Consider the following 24,064-nt stretch of genomic DNA (forward strand, 5'->3'; position numbering starts at 1 on the left):
TTTTTAAACAGCCAATTGTCAACTGTATTTCACCTACTGGTACAAATATGCAGAGTAAAATTAGTTTTAATAGGAACAGAGAAACTACATGTAAGGAAATGCTCCTTGGCATGGTTGCCCCCTGACTTTTTGCCTTTGCTGATGCTATGTTTACAATTGAAAGTGTGCTGAGGCCTGCTAACCAGGCCCCAGCACCAGTGTTCTTTCCCTAACCTGTACTCTTGTATCCACAATTGGCAGACCCTGGCATCCAGATAAGTCCCTTGTAACTGGTACTTCTAGTACCAAGGGCCCTGATGCCAAGGAAGGTCTCTAAGGGCTGCAGCATGTCTTATGCCACCCTGGAGACCTCTCACTCAGCACAGACACACTGCTTGCCAGCTTGTGTGTGCTAGTGAGGACAAAACGAGTAAGTCGACATGGCACTCCCCTCAGGGTGCCATGCCAGCCTCTCACTGCCTATGCAGTATAGGTAAGACACCCCTCTAGCAGGCCTTACAGCCCTAAGGCAGGGTGCACTATACCATAGGTGAGGGTACCAGTGCATGAGCATGGTACCCCTACAGTGTCTAAACAAAACCTTAGACATTGTAAGTGCAGGGTAGCCATAAGAGTATATGGTCTGGGAGTCTGTCAAACACGAACTCCACAGCTCCATAGTGGCTACACTGAAAACTGGGAAGTTTGGTATCAAACTTCTCAGCACAATAAATGCCCACTGATGCCAGTGTACATTTTATTGTAAAATACACCCCAGAGGGCACCTTAGAGGTGCCCCCTGAAACTTAACCGACTATCTGTGTAGGCTGACTAGTTTTAGCAGCCTGCCACAAACCGAGACATGTTGCTGGCCCCATGGGGAGAGTGCCTTTGTCACTCTGAGGCCAGTAACAAAGCCTGCACTGGGTGGAGATGCTAACACCTCCCCCAGGCAGGAATTGTCACACCTGGCGGTGAGCCTCAAAGGCTCACCTCCTTTGTGCCAACCCAGCAGGACACTCCAGCTAGTGGAGTTGCCCGCCCCCTCCGGCCCGGCCCCCACTTTTGGCGGCAAGGCCGGAGAAAATAATGAGAATAACAAGGAGGAGTCACTGGCCAGTCAGGACAGCCCCTAAGGTGTCCTGAGCTGAGGTGACTCTAACTTGTAGAAATCCTCCATCTTGCAGATGGAGGATTCCCCCAATAGGGTTAGGATTGTGACCCCCTCCCCTTGGGAGGAGGCACAAAGAGGGTGTACCCACCCTCAGGGCTAGTAGCCATTGGCTACTAACCCCCCAGACCTAAACACGCCCTTAAATTTAGTATTTAAGGGCTACCCTGAACCCTAGAAAATTAGATTCCTGCAACTACAAGAAGAAGGACTGCCCAGCTGAAAACCCCTGCAGCGGAAGACCAGAAGACGACAACTGCCTTGGCTCCAGAAACTCACCGGCCTGTCTCCTGCCTTCCAAAGATCCTGCTCCAGCGACGCCTTCCGAAGGGACCAGCGACCTCGACATCCTCAGAGGACTGCCCCTGCTTCGAAAAGACAAGAAACTCCCGAGGACAGCGGACCTGCTCCAAGAAAAGCTGCAACTTTGTTTCCAGCAGCTTTAAAGAACCCTGCAAGCTCCCCGCAAGAAGCGTGAGTCTTGCAACACTGCACCCGGCGACCCCGACTCGGCTGGTGGCGATCCAACACCTCAGGAGGGACCCCAGGACTACTCTGATACTGTGAGTACCAAAACCTGTCCCCCCTGAGCCCCCACAGCGCCGCCTGCAGAGGGAAACCCGAGGCTTCCCCTGACCGCGACTCTTTGAACCTAAAGTCCCGACGCCCGGGAGAGACCCTGCACCCGCAGCCCCCAGGACCTGAAGGACCGGACTTTCACTGGAGAAGTGACCCCCAGGAGTCCCTCTCCCTTGCCCAAGTGGAGGTTTCCCCGAGGAATCCCCCCCTTGCCTGCCTGCAGCGCTGAAGAGATCCCGAGATCCCTCATAGACTAACATTGCGAACCCGACGCTTGTTTCTACACTGCACCCGGCCGCCCCCGCGCCGCTGAGGGTGAAATTTCTGTGTGGACTTGTGTTCCCCCCGGTGCCCTACAAAACCCCCCTGGTCTGCCCTCCGAAGACGCGGGTACTTACCTGCAAGCAGACCGGAACCGGGGCACCCCCTTCTCTCCATTCTAGCCTATGCGTTTTGGGCACCACTTTGAACTCTGCACCTGACCGGCCCTGAGCTGCTGGTGTGGTGACTTTGGGGTGGCTCTGAACCCCCAACGGTGGGCTACCTTGGACCAAGAACTAAGCCCTGTAAGTGTCTTACTTACCTGGTTAACCTAACAAATACTTACCTCCCCTAGGAACTGTGAAAATTGCACTAAGTGTCCACTTTTAAAACAGCTATTTGTGAATAACTTGAAAAGTATACATGCAATTTTGATGATTTGAAGTTCCTAAAGTACTTACCTGCAATACCTTTCGAATGAGATATTACATGTAGAATTTGAACCTGTGGTTCTTAAAATAAACTAAGAAAAGATATTTTTCTATATAAAAACCTATTGGCTGGATTTGTCTCTGAGTGTGTGTACCTCATTTATTGTCTATGTGTATGTACAACAGATGCTTAACACTACTCCTTGGATAAGCCTACTGCTCGACCACACTACCACAAAATAGAGCATTAGTATTATCTATTTTTACCACTATTTTACCTCTAAGGGGAACCCTTGGACTCTGTGCATGCTATTCCTTACTTTGAAATAGCACATACAGAGCCAACTTCCTACATTGGTGGCAGCGGTGGGATCACAAGACTTTGCATTTGCTGGACTACTCAGCCACTACCTGATCACACGACAAATTCCAAAATTGTCATTAGAAATTGATTTTTGCAATTTGAAAAGTTTTCTAAATTCTTAAAAGACCTGCTAGGGCCTTGTGTTAGATCCTGTTTAGCATTTCTTTTAGAGTTTAAAAGTTTGTAAAAGTTTGAATTAGATTCTAGAACCAGTTGTAGATTCTTAAAAAGTATTCCAACTTTTAGAAGCAAAATGTCTAGCACAGATGTGACTGTGGTGGAACTCGACACCACACCTTACCTCCATCTTAAGATGAGGGAGCTAAGGTCACTCTGTAAAATAAAGAAAATAACAATGGGCCCCAAACCTACCAAAATACAGCTCCAGGAGCTTTTGGCAGAGTTTGAAAAGGCCAACCCCTCTGAGGGTGGCAACTCAGAGGAAGAGGATAGTGACTTGGAGGAAAATTCCCCCCTACCAGTCCTATCTAGGGAGGACAGGGTCCCTCAAACCCTGACTCCTAAAATAATAGTCAGAGATGCTGGTTCCCTCACAGGAGAGACCAACACCTCTGAAATCACTGAGGATAGCCCCAGTGAAGAGGACATCCAGTTAGCCAGGATGGCCAAAAGATTGGCTTTGGAAAGACAGATCCTAGCCATAGAGAGGGAAAGACAAGAGATGGGCCTAGGACCCATCAATGGTGGCAGCAATATAAATAGGGTCAGAGATTCTCCTGACATGTTGAAAATCCCTAAAGGGATTGTAACTAAATATGAAGATGGTGATGACATCACCAAATGGTTCACAGCTTTTGAGAGGGCTTGTGTAACCAGAAAAGTGAACAGATCTCACTGGGGTGCTCTCCTTTGGGAAATGTTCACAGGAAAGTGTAGGGATAGACTCCTCACACTCTCTGGACAAGATGCAGAATCTTATGACCTCATGAAGGGTACCCTGATTGAGGGCTTTGGATTCTCCACTGAGGAGTACAGGATTAGGTTCAGGGGGGCTCAAAAATCCTCGAGCCAGACCTGGGTTGACTTTGTTGACTACTCAGTGAAAACACTAGATGGTTGGATTCAAGGCAGTGGTGTAAGTAATTATGATGGGCTGTACAATTTATTTGTGAAAGAACACCTGTTAAGTAATTGTTTCAATGATAAACTGCATCAGCATCTGGTAGACCTAGGACCAATTTCTCCCCAAGAATTGGGAAAGAAGGCGGACCATTGGGTCAAGACAAGGGTGTCCAAGACTTCAACAGGGGGTGACCAAAAGAAAGGGGTCACAAAGACTCCCCAGGGGAAGGGTGATGAGACAACCAAAACTAAAAATAGTAAAGAGTCTTCTACAGGCCCCCAAAAACCTGCACAGGAGGGTGGGCCCAGAGCCTCTTCACAAAACAATGGGTACAAGGGTAAAAACTTTGATCCCAAAAAGGCCTGGTGTCATAGCTGTAAACAGGATGGACACGAAACTGGAGACAAGGCCTGTCCCAAGAAAGGTTCCACTCCAAACTCCCATCCAGGTAACACTGGTATGGCTAGTCTCCAAGTGGGATCAACAGTGTGCCCAGAGCAAATCAGGGTCCACACTGAAGCTACTCTAGTTTCTGAGGGTGGGGTGGATTTAGCCACACTAGCTGTCTGGCCGCCTAACATGCAAAAATACAGACAGCAACTCTTAATTAATGGGACTAGAATAGAGGGCCTGAGGGATACAGGTGCCAGTGTCACCATGGTGACAGAGAAACTGGTTTCCCCTGGCCAATACCTGACTGGAAAAACTTACACAGTCACCAACGCTGACAATCAGAGAAAAGTACATCCCATGGCAATGGTTACTTTAGAATGGGGAGGGGTCAATGGCCTGAAACAGGTGGTGGTCTCCTCAAATATCCCAGTGGACTGTCTGCTTGGAAATGACCTGGAGTCCTCAGCATGGGCTGAGGTAGAACTAAAAACCCATGCAGCAATGCTGGGTATCCCTGAACTGGTGTGTGTGAAAACAAGAGCACAGTGCAAGGCACAGGGTGAACAAGTAGAGCTGGAGTCTGGAAGAATGGCCCAGCCTACCAAGAGAACAGGAAAGTCAGTTGGGAAACCAACTGCAACACAGCAAAAGAAAGGGAACCTCTCTTCTCAGGAAGAAGTTCTGCCCTCTGAGGGAACTGAGCCTTTGGAGCTTGAACCTTATCAGATTGAGCTCTTAGGCCCAGGGGGACCCTCAAGGGAGGAGCTGTGTAAGGGACAAGAAACCTGTCCCTCTCTTGAAGGCCTTAGGCAGCAAGCTGCTGAAGAGTCCAAAGGCAAGAAAAATGGAACGCATAGGGTCTATTGGGAAGATGGACTCCTGTACACTGAGGCCAGAGACCCCAAACCTGGTGCCACTAGGAGAGTGGTAGTGCCTCAGCTGTTCAGGAAGTTCATCCTAACATTGGCCCATGACATTCCCCTTGCTGGACATTTGGGACAAACCAAGACGTGGGAGAGGTTAGTCAACCACTTCTACTGGCCCAATATGTCCAACATGGTTAAGGAGTTCTGCCTCTCCTGCCCCACCTGTCAAGCCAGTGGTAAGACAGGTGGGCATCCAAAGGCCCCCCTCATTCCACTTCCAGTGGTGGGGGTTCCCTTTGAAAGAGTGGGTGTGGACATAGTTGGTCCACTAGAACCTCCCACAGCCTCAGGAAATATGTATATCCTGGTAGTAGTGGATCATGCTACCAGGTATCCTGAAGCTATTCCCCTTAGGTCGACTACTGCCCCTGCAGTAGCCAAGGCCCTCATTGGTATCTTTACCAGAGTGGGTTTCCCTAAGGAGGTGGTGTCTGACAGAGGTACCAACTTCATGTCAGCATACCTAAAGCACATGTGGAATGAGTGTGGAGTGACTTATAAATTCACTACACCATACCATCCACAAACTAATGGCTTGGTTGAGAGATTCAACAAGACATTAAAAGGCATGATCATGGGGCTCCCAGAAAAGCTCAAAAGGAGATGGGATGTCCTCTTGCGATGTCTGCTTTTCGCTTACAGAGAGGTGCCACAGAAGGGAGTAGGATTCTCACCCTTTGAACTTCTGTTTGGTCATCCTGTAAGGGGACCACTTGCCCTTGTTAAAGAAGGCTGGTAGAGACCTCTCCATGAGCCTAAACAGGACATAGTGGACTATGTACTTGGCCTTCGCTCTAGAATGGCAGAGTACATGGAAAAGGCAACAAAAAACCTTGAGGCCAGCCAACAGCTCCAGAAGTTTTGGTATGACCAAAAGGCTGCACTGGTTGAGTTCCAACCAGGGCAGAAAGTCTGGGTTCTGGAGCCTGTGGCTCCCAGGGCACTCCAGGACAAATGGAGTGGCCCTTACCCAGTACTAGAAAGGAAGAGTCAGGTCACCTACCTGGTGGACCTGGGCACAAGCAGGAGCCCCAAGAGGGTGATCCATGTAAACCGCCTTAAGCTCTTCCACGACAGGGCTGATGTCAATCTGTTGATGGTAACAGATGAGGATCAGGAGGCAGAGAGTGAACCTCTCCCTGATCTTCTGTCATCAGACCCAAAAGATGGCACAGTAGATGGAGTGATCTACTCAGACACCCTCTCTGGCCAACAGCAAGCTGATTGTAGGAGAGTCCTACAACAATTTCCTGAACTCTTCTCCTTAACCCCTGGTCAGACACACCTGTGTACCCATGATGTGGACACAGGAGACAGCATGCCTGTCAAGAACAAAATCTTTAGACAATCTGACCATGTTAAGGAAAGCATCAAGGTGGAAGTCCACAAGATGCTGGAATTGGGAGTAATTGAGCGCTCTGACAGCCCCTGGGCTAGCCCAGTGGTCTTAGTCCCCAAACCTCACACCAAAGATGGAAAGAAAGAGATGAGGTTTTGTGTGGACTACAGAGGGCTCAATTCTGTCACCAAGACAGATGCTCATCCAATTCCAAGAGCTGATGAGCTCATAGATAAATTAGGTGCTGCCAAATTCTTAAGTACCTTTGACTTGACAGCAGGGTACTGGCAAATAAAAATGGCACCTGGAGCAAAAGAGAAAACAGCATTCTCCACACCTGATGGGCATTATCAGTTTACTGTTATGCCCTTTGGTTTAAAGAATGCCCCTGCCACCTTCCAAAGGTTGGTGAATCAAGTCCTTGCTGGCTTGGAGTCCTTTAGCACAGCTTATCTTGATGATATTGCTGTCTTTAGCTCCACCTGGCAGGATCACCTGGTCCACCTGAAGAAGGTTTTGAAGGCTCTGCAATCTGCAGGCCTCTCTATCAAGGCATCCAAATGCCAGATAGGGCAGGGAACTGTGGTTTACTTGGGCCACCTTGTAGGTGGAGGCCAAGTTCAGCCACTCCAACCCAAGATCCAGACTATTCTGGACTGGGTAGCTCCAAAAACCCAGACTCAAGTCAGGGCATTCCTTGGCTTGACTGGGTACTATAGGAGGTTTGTGAAGGGATATGGATCCATTGTGACAGCCCTCACTGAACTCACCTCCAAGAAAATGCCCAAGAAAGTGAACTGGACTGTGGAATGCCAACAGGCCTTTGACACCCTGAAACAAGCAATGTGCTCAGCACCAGTTCTAAAAGCTCCAGATTATTCTAAGCAGTTCATTGTGCAGACTGATGCCTCTGAACATGGGATAGGGGCAGTTTTGTCCCAAACAAATGATGATGGCCTTGACCAGCCTGTTGCTTTCATTAGCAGGAGGTTACTCCCCAGGGAGCAGCGTTGGAGTGCCATTGAGAGGGAGGCCTTTGCTGTGGTTTGGTCCCTGAAGAAGCTGAGACCATACCTCTTTGGGACTCACTTCCTAGTTCAAACTGACCACAGACCTCTCAAATGGCTGATGCAAATGAAAGGTGAAAATCCTAAACTGTTGAGGTGGTCCATCTCCCTACAGGGAATGGACTTTATAGTGGAACACAGACCTGGGACTGCCCATGCCAATGCAGATGGCCTTTCCAGGTTCTTCCACTTTGAAAATGAAGACTCTCTTGGGAAAGGTTAGTCTCATCCTCTTTCGTTTGGGGGGGGGTTGTGTAAGGAAATGCCTCCTTGGCATGGTTGCCCCCTGACTTTTTGCCTTTGCTGATGCTATGTTTACAATTGAAAGTGTGCTGAGGCCTGCTAACCAGGCCCCAGCACCAGTGTTCTTTCCCTAACCTGTACTTTTGTATCCACAATTGGCAGACCCTGGCATCCAGATAAGTCCCTTGTAACTGGTACTTCTAGTACCAAGGGCCCTGATGCCAAGGAAGGTCTCTAAGGGCTGCAGCATGTCTTATGCCACCCTGGAGACCTCTCACTCAGCACAGACACACTGCTTGCCAGCTTGTGTGTGCTAGTGAGGACAAAACGAGTAAGTCGACATGGCACTCCCCTCAGGGTGCCATGCCAGCCTCTCACTGCCTATGCAGTATAGGTAAGACACCCCTCTAGCAGGCCTTACAGCCCTAAGGCAGGGTGCACTATACCATAGGTGAGGGTACCAGTGCATGAGCATGGTACCCCTACAGTGTCTAAACAAAACCTTAGACATTGTAAGTGCAGGGTAGCCATAAGAGTATATGGTCTGGGAGTCTGTCAAACACGAACTCCACAGCTCCATAGTGGCTACACTGAAAACTGGGAAGTTTGGTATCAAACTTCTCAGCACAATAAATGCCCACTGATGCCAGTGTACATTTTATTGTAAAATACACCCCAGAGGGCACCTTAGAGGTGCCCCCTGAAACTTAACCGACTATCTGTGTAGGCTGACTAGTTTTAGCAGCCTGCCACAAACCGAGACATGTTGCTGGCCCCATGGGGAGAGTGCCTTTGTCACTCTGAGGCCAGTAACAAAGCCTGCACTGGGTGGAGATGCTAACACCTCCCCCAGGCAGGAATTGTCACACCTGGCGGTGAGCCTCAAAGGCTCACCTCCTTTGTGCCAACCCAGCAGGACACTCCAGCTAGTGGAGTTGCCCGCCCCCTCCGGCCCGGCCCCCACTTTTGGCGGCAAGGCCGGAGAAAATAATGAGAATAACAAGGAGGAGTCACTGGCCAGTCAGGACAGCCCCTAAGGTGTCCTGAGCTGAGGTGACTCTAACTTGTAGAAATCCTCCATCTTGCAGATGGAGGATTCCCCCAATAGGGTTAGGATTGTGACCCCCTCCCCTTGGGAGGAGGCACAAAGAGGGTGTACCCACCCTCAGGGCTAGTAGCCATTGGCTACTAACCCCCCAGACCTAAACACGCCCTTAAATTTAGTATTTAAGGGCTACCCTGAACCCTAGAAAATTAGATTCCTGCAACTACAAGAAGAAGGACTGCCCAGCTGAAAACCCCTGCAGCGGAAGACCAGAAGACGACAACTGCCTTGGCTCCAGAAACTCACCGGCCTGTCTCCTGCCTTCCAAAGATCCTGCTCCAGCGACGCCTTCCGAAGGGACCAGCGACCTCGACATCCTCAGAGGACTGCCCCTGCTTCGAAAAGACAAGAAACTCCCGAGGACAGCGGACCTGCTCCAAGAAAAGCTGCAACTTTGTTTCCAGCAGCTTTAAAGAACCCTGCAAGCTCCCCGCAAGAAGCGTGAGTCTTGCAACACTGCACCCGGCGACCCCGACTCGCCGCCTGCAGAGGGAAACCCGAGGCTTCCCCTGACCGCGACTCTTTGAACCTAAAGTCCCGACGCCCGGGAGAGACCCTGCACCCGCAGCCCCCAGGACCTGAAGGACCGGACTTTCACTGGAGAAGTGACCCCCAGGAGTCCCTCTCCCTTGCCCAAGTGGAGGTTTCCCCGAGGAATCCCCCCCTTGCCTGCCTGCAGCGCTGAAGAGATCCCGAGATCCCTCATAGACTAACATTGCGAACCCGACGCTTGTTTCTACACTGCACCCGGCCGCCCCCGCGCCGCTGAGGGTGAAATTTCTGTGTGGACTTGTGTTCCCCCCCGGTGCCCTACAAAACCCCCCTGGTCTGCCCTCCGAAGACGCGGGTACTTACCTGCAAGCAGACCGGAACCGGGGCACCCCCTTCTCTCCATTCTAGCCTATGCGTTTTGGGCACCACTTTGAACTCTGCACCTGACCGGCCCTGAGCTGCTGGTGTGGTGACTTTGGGGTGGCTCTGAACCCCCAACGGTGGGCTACCTTGGACCAAGAACTAAGCCCTGTAAGTGTCTTACTTACCTGGTTAACCTAACAAATACTTACCTCCCCTAGGAACTGTGAAAATTGCACTAAGTGTCCACTTTTAAAACAGCTATTTGTGAATAACTTGAAAAGTATACATGCAATTTTGATGATTTGAAGTTCCTAAAGTACTTACCTGCAATACCTTTCGAATGAGATATTACATGTAGAATTTGAACCTGTGGTTCTTAAAATAAACTAAGAAAAGATATTTTTCTATATAAAAACCTATTGGCTGGATTTGTCTCTGAGTGTGTGTACCTCATTTATTGTCTATGTGTATGTACAACAGATGCTTAACACTACTCCTCGGATAAGCCTACTGCTCGACCACACTACCACAAAATAGAGCATTAGTATTATCTATTTTTACCACTATTTTACCTCTAAGGGGAACCCTTGGACTCTGTGCATGCTATTCCTTACTTTGAAATAGCACATACAGAGCCAACTTCCTACACTACATATCCGATACATGCTTCCACCAAAAACCAGGACACTGCTGCCATGTCTGGCAGTACGTGCTACTAAAACAGCAAGGGCCTAGTTAAATATAGCTCCATTAGCAGCTTGAGGAGTGTCCCTCCCACTGCCACATTGTTGTGTGCTCCCATAGTGGACAGTCAAATGAGTTGTTGGGGTGCAGAAGAAAACAATGGTGTCAAAGATGATTGGTATACAGTGCAAAGGGGGGTCAATAATGTCCATCTCAACATATGTCCCAACATGAGAAGATTTAAAAGATGACTATCTGCTCCATATATGGTCCAAAAATGGAAAAGTATATATCACTCTACACAGGTGCAGCAGTCATATGTGGGGGAGAGCAACACAAGGGGCAGAGGGGGAAGGACACGAATGAGAAAGCAACACAGACCACAGGGCATGGAAAGAGGTAAGAGAATGAAGAAGCACACAATACAGAACTTGCAACATGAGGGAGGCAGCAACATGAAGTTTGGGGGAGTGAGTATTTGGTGAATAGGGATCAGAACACAGTGGCGATTCCTGGAAAACATATGCACTCTCACGGAGTGTCTACACAAAAAGAAAAAAAGTAGTTGCCTAAAAGTGAGCAGTGGAAGGACAGAAGCCAACCATTCAGAGAGATGACTGTGTAGGTACACAACTTTAGTTCTCAAAAGGAGGATTGTGACTCTTAAAAAGAAACAAGTGGGCATATGCCAAAGCAGAAAGGAGTGAAGTGTGAGGCACTGATCAAGAATGCTGCACCCTTCAATCTCACCTCCACCCAAACCACCCGGTGGAAATAACCAGCTATTCTGTTGAATGACTGAGCTACTATTGCACCATCATCTGCACTGGACGGCTCAACAAATTCATGGACAGACTGCACAGACTGTTAGACCAGGTAGCCTGAAAGTGTTTGAAGTTAAAGAAACAGAATTGTATAGTAAGGATTAGGGCGGCACTCTGACAGTCAGTAGAGTCCAGAATCAAATGTAAGCTATTCTGTACCATGCAAAAGACCTAATGGAGAAAAATACAGTGAATTACACTTAAAATGGTCCTGCACTGCAACCCAAATTAGAAAATAAAACACTCATAATATTGAATTACAAATATATTGCGGTAAGAATATTGTGGCAATACATATTGTGATGTCAAACATATAGTGGGACAGAATATAGAAGGTAAGAACGCAGCTTCTGTTCTTTTACTTTTTTTTAAAAATATAGTTTACCTAATATTTTTGTATTATTTTGTTGTGTTTTATTAGTTTTTTTATATATTTGTGATTTGGTGTTATGTTTAAAGACTTATTTTATTTTATTTGTATTTATTGGCAGGTTGCTAAGTTTGTAGGGAAATAGGGTGTGAGGTTTTTGTTTAATATTTATTTTAATTATAAATCTTGTTTGTTTTTAGTTTGTTAATTTGGTTATTAGTTATGTTAATGAGATTACTGATTTTATAAATGTAATTGATTTTAATAATTTTTTAATTAACTATTATATGTTTGTATTCAATTATTGCTTTTTAGCTTCCTGTGTTAACATTTTTCAAGTATTACTCTTATTTGTTGGATGTTTGGGGAGCTTGTTTTTTTTTTATTAATTAAACTCCATTTTTGTAGTTTTAATTACGTGTTAAATTTAATTTGTAATAATTATGATACATTTTATAATGCAAACATATATAATACATACACACACATACATATAAATATATGTTAAAATAATGTTATGTGAATTTTATGTTTTTTATTTTTTTATGTATATATTTTTAACATTTTTAGGCATGGGAAGTCCTTGCTGCAGGCTTTTACTGATATAATTTTCAAATTTATTACAAATTATGTATTTATATTTAAGTAATTTCTCTAAAAGTGTTTGATTTGAATTCGGTTAGGCATATTTTAGGATTTGATTTGTTTTAATTAGAAAATATTTTAGCATTTAATTTATTAATGTTTATTTAATACTTGTATTTATATATTATGGATATAACTGTTTTATATTTATTTTAAAGTATATATTTTTATTTTAAGTTTGCAAGTTATAAAACTGAATTGTATCATTTTCATGTTATATGTTTTAATGTAAAATTTTAAATTTAATATATATTTTTTAAGTTAATATTAAAAATTCCCTGTATACCAATTTTGTAACAATTTTTAGGTCTTTGATATTTTCTACTCGATATTTTGTTTTTTTACATACAAAGAATGTAAACTCAATATTTTTGTCCTCAATAGTTTAAGTAATATTTTTCTATTTCAATATTTTTGGCTCCAATTTTTTGTCCACAAATGATTGACAATGTGGTCAAATAACGTAGGCAGATCCCTTGGCGTCCCAAACTGAATATGTGACATTCAGGATACTTCTGAAAATGAAAGTGTTCAGCCTTCATTAAAAGCTGCTGATGATGATATTGAATGAGAAACTGAGAAACTCTGTATTAGGGTAGAAAGTCACCATGGCAACAGAGTTTTTCTGCTACTTTACAGTATGTTTCTCCTCTACAAGAGATCATAACTTTAGAAAAAAAAATATGTCCAGTGGTCCCTTTATCTTTCAAAGATGCCATCCTGAAAATGTACCATTTAAAATAGGGAAACGTAAACAGTAATTTTATAATATTTGTAAATATTTACAAACTGGATAAAATGTTCAATTAACTTGGGAAATGTATACCAGAATAATCAACAGCTACCAAACTTGCCTTTTAATAGTTACTGAAAGTCCAACAATAGAAAATCAGTGTATTTTACCTGTGCCTTTAAACAAAGACATCTAAATGACAATAATGTGGTCACACTAAACTATATAGAAAATGGAGATTAAGGCTAATTAAAAATGAACAGATAAGTCCCACAAGGCAAGAATTGTCATCCAGCCTAATTAGGGCAATATGAAAATGTAGAGTACTTACACAGGTTACAGAGCTGTTTATTTGGAATATCAAAAAATACCACTGAACGATTATGGCAATTCACACAACAGATTCATAAATTAACTGTGAATTGTTAAGATGTGATGTTTAAGAGGCTTATAAGATTGTGGAAAAGTAGTCCTGTAATTTCACACAATTCTAATTTTAATGCTTAAAATTTCACCATGTTAGGAATAAGCATGCATACGTACAGTGAGTGTTCTTTGGTAATATGTAATTTTGGCTCGGACTGGATAAGGCTTGTTACGAAAGTCCCTTTGGCAGGATGCCAGAGCTTGGGTGGCACCATCACTACAAGACAAAGTATAATTATCAATCTCTTTAAAGCCCTTTAATACATAAAGGATAGTTACAGACTGAAATCAACACAATTGAATGCTTAGCCACTTGCGGAAACATATTTTACAGATAGTTTGCTCATGATATGTTACAAATTCAGCTAACAGCCTAATCCATCATCAAACCATATAAAGACAGCATCTATGCAGAGAAGCAAGCAGTCCACCACCATCTAATTCAGCCATACACTAAAGCAATTATTGTTTTCAGCCTTTACCCCCTCCTAAAAGTTAGCTATCATTTAATGCATCAGTGGATAAGGGGGGATGGCATAGCACTAAATGATAAGTGTAACCACCAGGAAGAATAAAATAAGTCTCATCAATCAGGCTGCATAGAATACAAAAGTGTAAACAAGCAATATGTGCAAAACATATATGACTGATTCACTTTCTCATTTTCATGGAAGTAGTTCAGAACCAGTGACTAATAAGAGGACGACATACTGCCCCTTCTGTGGAGAGAAGTTGAACCGTGATCAGTAGGACAAGGAACAAAGTCCAGCAGACCAAAACCTTAGTGGAGGCTCTCTCATGGAGATATGCCACCACGGAGCAGAGCCAGCAAGGAGCCATAAGGGCTTTACGTTTCATCTGGCCAGAAATCAAGTGAAGACATCTGCTTCACAAGAGAACAAAGAAACTGGAAGAGCTTCATAAGAAGGTCAGGAACTGGAAGGACACATTCCCTAGCTTTCCGAGTGGTCAGCTTGCATCACCATGACATGCTCAGTCGACTCCCCAGATCTGCGGAAGCCATTTCCACTTCCTGCCCAATCTGAAAGTAATTCAGGGAATTTTTACGTTCATACTTAGCATTTTTGTTTCAAAACTACAAATAAAAAATCTAATTTGGATTAACAAAGGCATGATCAAGCATATTTTACCTGCAAAAAAGCCACTAGTGCTAATATTCCTCTTAATTTGCAGCACCATCAACTAGTGGGTAAAAACAATTATTTAGGTTTGATTTCAGTTATATAGTGCATATTATGTAGCTACAGCTCCAGGAATTATTCATTGTGTTTTCTGAAAGTTTTATGACTGTTAGCTAAAATAATACAAAAGAGAAGAAAATTGCTTAGGGTGGACCTACATTTCCCAAAAAGGGATCAAGTGTTAAATCCCTCCAAAGGGTGATCCACTTTCGCGTAACCAAGTTTGAAAACACTGGGCACACATTAGAGCAAGGCAAACTGGGAGGGGATTAGTAGACCTATACCAATGGATTTCAAGGCTCCATTTGTTCTTTGTCACTTATGAAGGTGTAGAAACAAGAATGCATCAAGTGATAATCAAAACCAATGATAGTGGATGTGGTGCCCTACTTCTGAACGTGTTAATTTTTCCTCATCCCAGAAACCAGCAGAATACAAAAATTAATGCTAATTCAGCATAGAATTCATTGTTGCTTGAACACCCTCAGAGTCGGTTACTGCCCATGCTTAGTTCTGATGTGGATGTCTGCAAATTTTGAAGGCATTATATGGAAAACTCACACAGCTGTTAAAGAGGCAGGTAGAAATAGGGCTCCCCAACATCATGTTTCAACTAAATAGGTTGAAACAGATGACAACAACCTGTGGTCTGCCAAAAATAAAAATAAAACTCACAACTTAGCAGGGTGTCTTGGACCCCTGCCTAGGCAGGATGTTTAACAAGATCAGATGGTCTACTGCATCAAACCTAGAGGACAGAATCAATATGCCAGATGTCCAGTCTACAACGAAGCAGATTGTTTGCATGCCATGCAGCACTTTATATGCTGACCCAAGGGTACATACAGATCTTGTATCTAATTACATTTGAATCTTTTATATTTGGAACAAACCTCCTAGGAGGAATAAAAATACAGGTAAAGAGATGCAACAAAAGGGCATGACATTGTGTTATAACAAATAGTGCATGGAAAATTTAGGTAGGAACATTACATTTTTATTATTATAAAGATGAACTACTGTAGTGTGTTTTTTGTATTGTCTACATTTAGTTTCATATTCCAGATGTTTCCAGAGGACATAAATGCATTACGAAACCTGCATTTTGCCCAGCATTAACATGGAACTCCCCAGTTATAAGAACAGGACTTTGACACATAGGGGGTTATTACAACTTTGGAGGAGGTGTTAATCCGTCCCAAAAGTGACGGTAAAGTGACAGATATACCACCAGCCATATTACGAGTTCCATAGGATATAATGGACTCGTAATACGCTGGTGGCATATCCGTCACTTTACCGTCACTTTTGGGACGGATTAACACCTCCGCCAAAGTTGTAATAACCCCCATAGTTTCTATTAGGAGCATGATAAAGGATGCAGAAAAGTGTTTGGTTCACTGAACATCTTATTTCAAAGATTTCCCAGTTCAAATTGAAACACACTTCTACAATGAATGGGAAGCTACTTCTACAGTGCATATTTTTGAGTAAAATGTTTTATTTTGAGTGAAACATTGTTAAGTCAAGCTACCCAATATTCTAAGAAATATAAATTAAAATACTTACTTTTGATGATCATAAATAAGTTTTCCATTGTTGCCTACAACCACTATTGCTGGGTTGTTTTTCTGAAGATAAAAAAAAACACAAAAAAGTATATAGTTATAGACCTGAATTTTATGGTGAAAAAAGCCAGAGGGCGGTTCTGCAGCAAATGAGAAAATGCTTGAATTAAACAATGTCGCCAATCAGAAAAGTAATGTTCAGGTAAATGGATATGAGTTCATGCCAAATAAATGGGAGAGCATTAGCAAAGAAAAGAAAATAATTCCAAGTCTGCTCTGGACCTAATGTGGTGTGGTTACAACTATTCACACATTCCTGGAAGGAATATGCATGTGAACAACGTACGAGAGGGAACAAATGCTGCAGAGAAAAGGGAAAGGAGCAAATTCACTATGAGCGCAATCTCTTCTCCACTGAAGAATCATAGCTTCCATTAAATTCCAAGCAGTAATACTTACAAAGTGAACAGGAACATTTTCATTCACCTGTCCTGCAAATCAACTGGGTGGGGCATTTCCTGGGGTTAAGAGGAATTGATTTGCTATTTGTGGAGTAAGCCATAAGTCTCCCAAATCAGAAACAAATAAACCTTTCCTCACTGGCATTCCAAGTTAAGACCCCTCCATAAATGTCTGCTTCAAAACAGGCAGATACTGTAGTGACTGTACACAGAAACAAACATCTGACTTCAGTCTCTATAATTATTAGTCCCAAGCACAAATTTAACACCCAATGAATAATCAGTTAAATTGGAAAGTTGATTTAAAAAAATAAATCACCGGAGTACCTAATTAACACTACAATCCAAAATCACTTTTTACGTAATCCTGCATGTGTACACCCAATATCAGTGCAACACAAAAAGGACTTACAACACATAGATGGCAAACTAAGATGTGAACATTGCAAGCCAAGAAAACAAGCCATATTAAACTATGTGCCTTGGATCAGAAATAACATCCTCCTAGAAATAAAACTTCATCACCCTCTTTCTACTAAAGAAGGAAGCTCAAAATCCAATTCTTTAAAGGTGATGTTGGTCTCCCATAATAAAAGCCTCCTGAACTTCCCTTTGGACATCACTTAAACAGAACTAATTTGTTTACCTGAACTTTTTTTAATGAATGCATACATCGCTTTGTTGCTCTGCAACAAAGTTTATGCAATAAAAAATGCATTCATCTCTTTCCTTCTGCGGGGTGGCTGATTGCTCCTAAAATTGCACAACCCAAACATGCATATTAGCTTACACTTATGAACGCTCATAGAAAGGAAATTTATTTTGGTGAAAACCACACTAGTTTCCAAACCGTCCAGGAATTTATGGATTATAAACTTTCTAAAAAGGCAAATGCACCGACAAGTAACCACACAGTACAACAGTTTCTGAATGAATTACAGAGGCTGGAATTGCCACTGACTGATGAGGAAGAGCAGTGGTTCCCAAACTTTTGACTCCTGGGGACCCCCAATGAATCATTATTGGAAGCCAAGCAATTTGTACGATCTGAATTTCAAATATTAAAACAGTAACTCACAAAAAGTACACAAACAAGTACACACTAAACAAATACTCAAATTAGTAAAGATATAATTATTTGATATTGAAAACATATGCAAACATTTAAAAATGTTAATGGGAATGTTGGCGCTGCATCTCAGCGACTAACATTTCAATGTTTAGTTTTATTTAAAGATTTACATTTTCCAAGCAATTTCAGTTTTTATTTTTTAGGTACCTATGATCTGAGAAAGCTTTTTGACATAAATATGTGGTGGGAAAAGGAAGTAAAACCATAAGGGCTTCACATCTCTCCCAAGCCCCTCGTCACATGTAATTCATTTGTTCTATAGCACCCCTCATACCAGTGTAGGGTATCTGAGCATTTTACAGAGTCTACAAGGTGTACGATTCATATGTCATCCACACTGGTAGGCATTTTCAAAGAGTGATTGGTCTGGAGAAGCACAAACTCAGGAATCAGAACACAATGCAATGGTTAGTGTTGACTTTAATATTAAGCAAGCAAACATTTTTGAGCATCGGAAAGAAAATGAAAAACTGGGAAAAAAACAACTTTCTAATTTGTGCCATGCAGTTTCCATGCAGCTCTTTAATGGCAGTTCACAGCTCACTGTGCTACATTACAATTGTAACATAAGCACTGCACGGTAACAAAGGAATCTCTGTGACAAAAGCAATAACCCACTGTGCTAGGCACATGAAATACTGTTCTTTGCATGATACACGTTCTTTGCAGCAGGCATTTTAACCATCTGTGCTACCTTTCAGTCAAAACTGCCATTGCACAAAACTCCCATCTCTCTCCAGCAGGCACATCAATCACTAGAGTTATCTTCACGCTTTTAATTTTTGTCCAAAAGCTGCTGGATGTAGAAACAATGTTGCAGTGCTTTTAAAACTGCCCAACAAAGGAAGTAATAAATATAAAACATGCACGCACATGTTTGTTAGCGGCCCAAGCAGGAGAAGTGCCTTCCTGCTGGCCCAGGCCTGCGGACCCCCTGGGAAAGTGTCACAGACCCCTGGGGGTCCGCAGACCACAGGTTGAGAACCACAGATGTAGAGGATGAATATCTCTTCTCAAATACTAATGCAATATATTATGTCTGAAGTAAGGACCAACGCTTGGTGATGGCAGTGTAGCTTTCTTCGAATTGTCATACATTTCTGAGGGCGGGCAAAATCTCCACATTAGAGCATCCTAAGAGACAACGGGTTAAATTCAAATACGCTAAGATGGGATGACACACTTATACCCATAGCTCTGAGAACAGTTTAATAAGCTGGGGTGTACGACGTGGTGACAAACAGCTGGAGTATACATATCTGGTACAATATCTGTTTTGCTCAGTCTGCCACAATTAGTCACCACACAGTCCACATCACTGGATTTCTGAATGGACCTATTAATAGATGAACTAATAGAAATGCATACAGAAAATTCTTCCACTAATTCACAGAGAGAGAAAAGTTCCCTATTAACCTTTTACCCAGAAACCTGGAAGTGAAATTGAGACATTTGACTTTTTATTCTGTTGTGAAAATGGCTAACTTGAATCTTCCGTGTTGAAAAAGGGAATCTAAGCCTTCTTAATAAATCATCATCTCCTGAGCTTTCATTAACTTTCTGGTAAGCACCTTTTATTTTACACTGTCTGGTCACCTCTCTAATCAGAGAATATACAAATATTATGTTTCTTGATTTCTCATGTAGTATACTCGGATTGTGATAATAGCTTGAACAAGAACTAATCTGTATTAACTGTCACAACGGACACCAAGCCAACATGCCCGTTCTGAGCTAGCCAACCTTGTCCAGATGCAAAGTAGGATGTCAGGTCCTGCAGAGGAATTTTTTGGAAAGGAAAACTACAATACAAACCAGCATTCCTATAAATGTTAACAAGTTTTGTTTGATTGGAGGGCACGTTTCCCAAATAATAAAGAGCCCCATCAGCTACACTCACCTGTGCGTTTTTATGGTGAGATCATGCCATTCGATGGGTAACAATTATTGGACATTTTGTAAATACAAATATATCAAAGGAAATCAAATACCCTCAAAGCAACATTTGCATGCCAAAACAAAATAATCCCTGTGCTTTGCGCAGGTGTAAATGGTTGCATGTCTCTTGAAGCTTAATCAGGGTCTATCAAGTTTAGTAGTTGTAGTTACCATACAATTATCTGGAGAATATCTTTCTTTTTCAATGTGTTGAGTTCTCACACTTAAATTTGGACTCCACGCCCACATGCTTACTGGGTATATGACAATGATGGCTCTATGCTTCCAGACTGTGTTTCTTCTTGAGTAGGTTTTGCTGCAGACTTGCTATCTAGCATCAGGGATGTCCATGATGCTTGGATGCCAAAACCTAGTAGTAGGCTTATTGTGCATATGTTTCACTGTTATTATTTCAAACATTTGTAATAACAGAAGGATAACAATTCAAGCAAATCAAGACAGACATTTGGCAGTTGACCAATGCTTATAAAAAGTAAATTATCCTATCCTAAACTAGCTCTACTTCAAACCGGCAATAGCAAGAAAGCTTGTCAATACAGTATCAAATGGCTTGCTTCCACTCTCAGTTAATACGAAAATAGAATGGATCTTACATCACTCCTTTCCTCATTTTCTTGGCAGGATTCAGACCTGGTGATTTATCATAAATCTTCCTTACTTAATCTGGGATCTGAAGATCAATGCCACCTAACACTGTCTTACATTGGCTACACAGTCGGTCATACTTTTTAGATCTCTCAAAATGTAGTCATTACGCTACCTCACTCACTAAAGCAGACACTATGGTCACTAATTATGAACCAGCATGCTTACCTTCTCTCCAGAGAACTACTAAGAGGATGCCGTCCTTATTGCAAGATCTGTGGTCAAAATACACAGGCAAAACATATAATATCAATCAATGCCCATAATCCATTGCTGAGGAATGGTTTAATTATCCCTCAATAACTGCTACAGTACACCTGGATAACTACAACTTGCTCACTAAGGACAGAGAGATGGCAAGAGGCGGTAAGTTAACCATTGCTTGTTTCAATTCAATTTCTTACAAGAAGCTGCATGGGCCATTTTGATGATTTAATTACTTATTGAAACTATGCATCAGCCTGACAACTACAATTGTTTGTGATTAATTCATAATCCATTAAAAAAAAATGGCACACATTCCTTCTCACTTGGCCTCCTCTGCTGCGCCCAAGTGACTTGATCCCTGCTGATCAAAGCAGGCAATATATGTCTAATTCATAAAACTAGGGAATTATTGAAGATATGGATAGCATTTACTCAATTAATTGACAGGTCAATGCAATTGGGTGTTCAGAGTAAGTCCTGAGATACAAATTCACCAAAACCTAAACTGTACCTAAAAGATCAGGCCATGCTTAATTTCTTCATTAAATTGGATATCTGTACAAGACACACTTAGCAATCCAAACCGATTACTGTACCATATGGAGAAATCCAAATAAATCACGCCTGACATTTTCAGTCAAACTCTATTACCAGGGAGAATGCCAATTCTCCAGACTCCTACTGGTATCCGAAAGGTCTAGATTAGAAAGGTAAAACTGTCATAAAGTTACCTGCCCCCACAGCCATTTGAAAACCAAACCTCTGAAAAAAAACTAAACATCTTCAATAAACATCTTCATCAATTGAATTGTCATAGCATGGCACCTGAGAGATGTTGAAACAAATGTAAACTACAGTCTGAATACACTGCTTGGTGAATAGGCTCCTACACCTACAAATCAGCCTATCTCAGAGCAAAATAAATAATTCTTACAGTTGCATTCCTGGAGCTAACTCCACCAAATAACTCTTCCCCACCTACAAAGGTGCAGCACATAGTTTACTGGTTCCTTCAAAAGATTTCAGTGACAATACACCAACAGGCTGACAGCGGTCCTGGTTGTAATCATCCAGGGTGGCACTTAACTCAGCACCGCCCTACTAATTACAACCTTGCTCTCCGCCAGCCTTTTCATGGCGGTCTGACCACCATGAAAAGGTTGGCGGAGAGCAAGTACCCCCTGCGGCCCCCTGCACTGCCCACGCAGTCCCCCACTGCTCAGCACCCTTGAAATGTGCACTGTCTGCTGTGCGGACAGGGCGCATTACAAGGGTGCAGGTGCACCCTGCGTGCGGCATTATTGCCGCCGGCTTAATTATGACCCGGAAACAATGCTGCCGTACTTTTCCCACCGGGCTGACAGGTGGGACCTTGGCTCCCGCCCGTCAGCCCAGTTGGAAAGTTGTAGTAGGGCTGGTATGGAGACTGCTACCTCGACAGCAGTCTCCTCACCACTGGTCTGGCTGTGGGGTTTTCCGACTGGCAAACTCGTAATCGGGCCCATAGACCGCTTTCAGGCATACCCTTGTGCTGATAAGGCACTCAAAATATTTGGAACCACCAGGTGATGTGGAGTTTAAACATTAATTACACGGTTTGCATTCAGGTTCCCAGTTTAGCTAACCCACTGAAACACACCTTTAAATATAGTGGAAGAGGTGCACTTTGGAATTGAAGCAATCCTTGTGCCAAAGATTTCTGGACCTCTCAGCTATACTACATGCCATCAACCACAAAGTGCCCTTTCAGGGAGTGGAATCACTTAACTATTTTCAAAACAGCTTGTACAACACAGATATTTATACAGCACACCTCACCGTCTGGACAAAAGCTGAAATCTCATATCAGTGCTCTCTTCAAAGAGCAAAATCTCTCCTTTTGGGACAGAGAGCATTTCAAGAACGCTGCACACTGACTTTCCTTGACTGTGCTACCAATATTTGGAATTTCCTCCATTCCTCTTGTCACATCATGGCTTCTGACTCAACATTTAAGAATATCCTGAAACAGACTCATTTCGAATATTTCCCTTTATACTTACTTATTTTGTTTTAAGAAAATAATAAAGATCCCAAAAAGCCACATTTAATGCTTTCCTGATACATTGGTTCCATATGGTTATTGGATACGATATTCTGCAGCTATAAGTGCTAGCTTTTAGAGCAAAGGATGCTTAGTGGAAATTTACAGCCAAATTGTATGGCACGCAATCCACTGCACTATAGATCTCGATTCTGAGCACTGTCTAACACAAACCAACATGTTACTGAAACAGGACTCCTCATTACTCATCAACAAAATGACAAACCAAACTTACCTCTGGTGCCCAACATAATTCAATTCATCACAAATACCCCTGGGTTATCAGATAAGAATAGACTGACGGAGTCACAGTCATGGAAAACAGGAAGCTTAAACAGTCACCACAGTCAACTGTGTATTGTAGTGAATACATATTCGACTTTAAGAAAGAATTAGCTTTCAGAAACCAGAGTTGCAGAAAGCCATGGTCAGGCAGAGCTAGAAACAACCGACATTTCAAACAGCAGATGAGTGGATATTTCATGATAGGGTAATTTGCAGTATATTTGCAAAGTTCCCTTTCACACAATGCATTTGATGGACCAATAATACAATAACTTGCACATATTGAAATCAATGGCTGTGCCATGACTGTAAATACCCAGGGGTTCGGACAAAAGATATACACTCATTTTCTTCACCTCCCTCATCACAATGATATCTTGCTTGAGGTGCCATGGATTACGGTAACAATGTGCTATGTTTATCACCCCGGTATATGAAATGCAAGTTCATAGAGGGAGTCATTAAATCTAATGCTCAGTGGAAAAAAATGTAAAGTAACAAAAGTGAAATAGGGGACGTAAAACCTGAATTGAATTGCATAAAGCAACATATATTTATATTTGGTTTAACAGGGAGAAACAAAGTCAACAACTAACCTTGCCATCATTGTCAAACGAATCGAAGAAAACACCAACACCGTTCCATAAATCAGACGCCCCAAAAACATCACCTTCTGCGCCTTGTGCTTCGGTAAACCAAATTGCCTGTTAATAGCAGCAAAATACAAATGTAAAAACAGAGTTTGAAAACCAATTATAATAATACTTTGCATTTCAATATTCCCAAGAGCATACCAATCCATCGGCTCCCACTCTTCCTCTTCCTGTCACGCGGAAAGTTACTTCAACCTCCCAATTCTCAAAAGTTGATTTGCTTTTCGTCCACACTGATCCCTTTTGACTTTTTAACGATGGAGTTATGCGTACCTGATCTGCACTAGGTATGGCATCTGGAAGAAAACATTGGTTATTACCACCGTAAAGGAAAAACTGAAAGACACAATTAAATACAAGAAATACAAATGGCAAAATTAAAAGGCAGAT

At 42.7% G+C, this 24,064-nt stretch overlaps 1 protein-coding gene across 1 annotated transcript in view; it reads right to left on the minus strand.

Moving 5' to 3' along the window:
* Positions 1-24,064, minus strand: part of LMAN1 (lectin, mannose binding 1) — a 225,099-nt gene that overhangs the window by 172,839 nt on the left and 28,196 nt on the right. Inside the window, exons 2-5 of the mRNA XM_069220369.1 lie at positions 23,816-23,970; positions 23,618-23,725; positions 16,251-16,312; positions 13,597-13,696 (exon numbers count right to left, since the gene is read on the minus strand). Of these exons, the coding sequence (XP_069076470.1) occupies positions 13,597-13,696; positions 16,251-16,312; positions 23,618-23,725; positions 23,816-23,970 (425 nt within the window). The remainder of the gene's footprint in view (positions 1-13,596; positions 13,697-16,250; positions 16,313-23,617; positions 23,726-23,815; positions 23,971-24,064) is intronic.

The sequence above is a fragment of the Pleurodeles waltl genome, chromosome 1_1 (genome assembly GCF_031143425.1).
Source record: "Pleurodeles waltl isolate 20211129_DDA chromosome 1_1, aPleWal1.hap1.20221129, whole genome shotgun sequence".
Classification (NCBI taxonomy): domain Eukaryota; kingdom Metazoa; phylum Chordata; class Amphibia; order Caudata; family Salamandridae; genus Pleurodeles; species Pleurodeles waltl.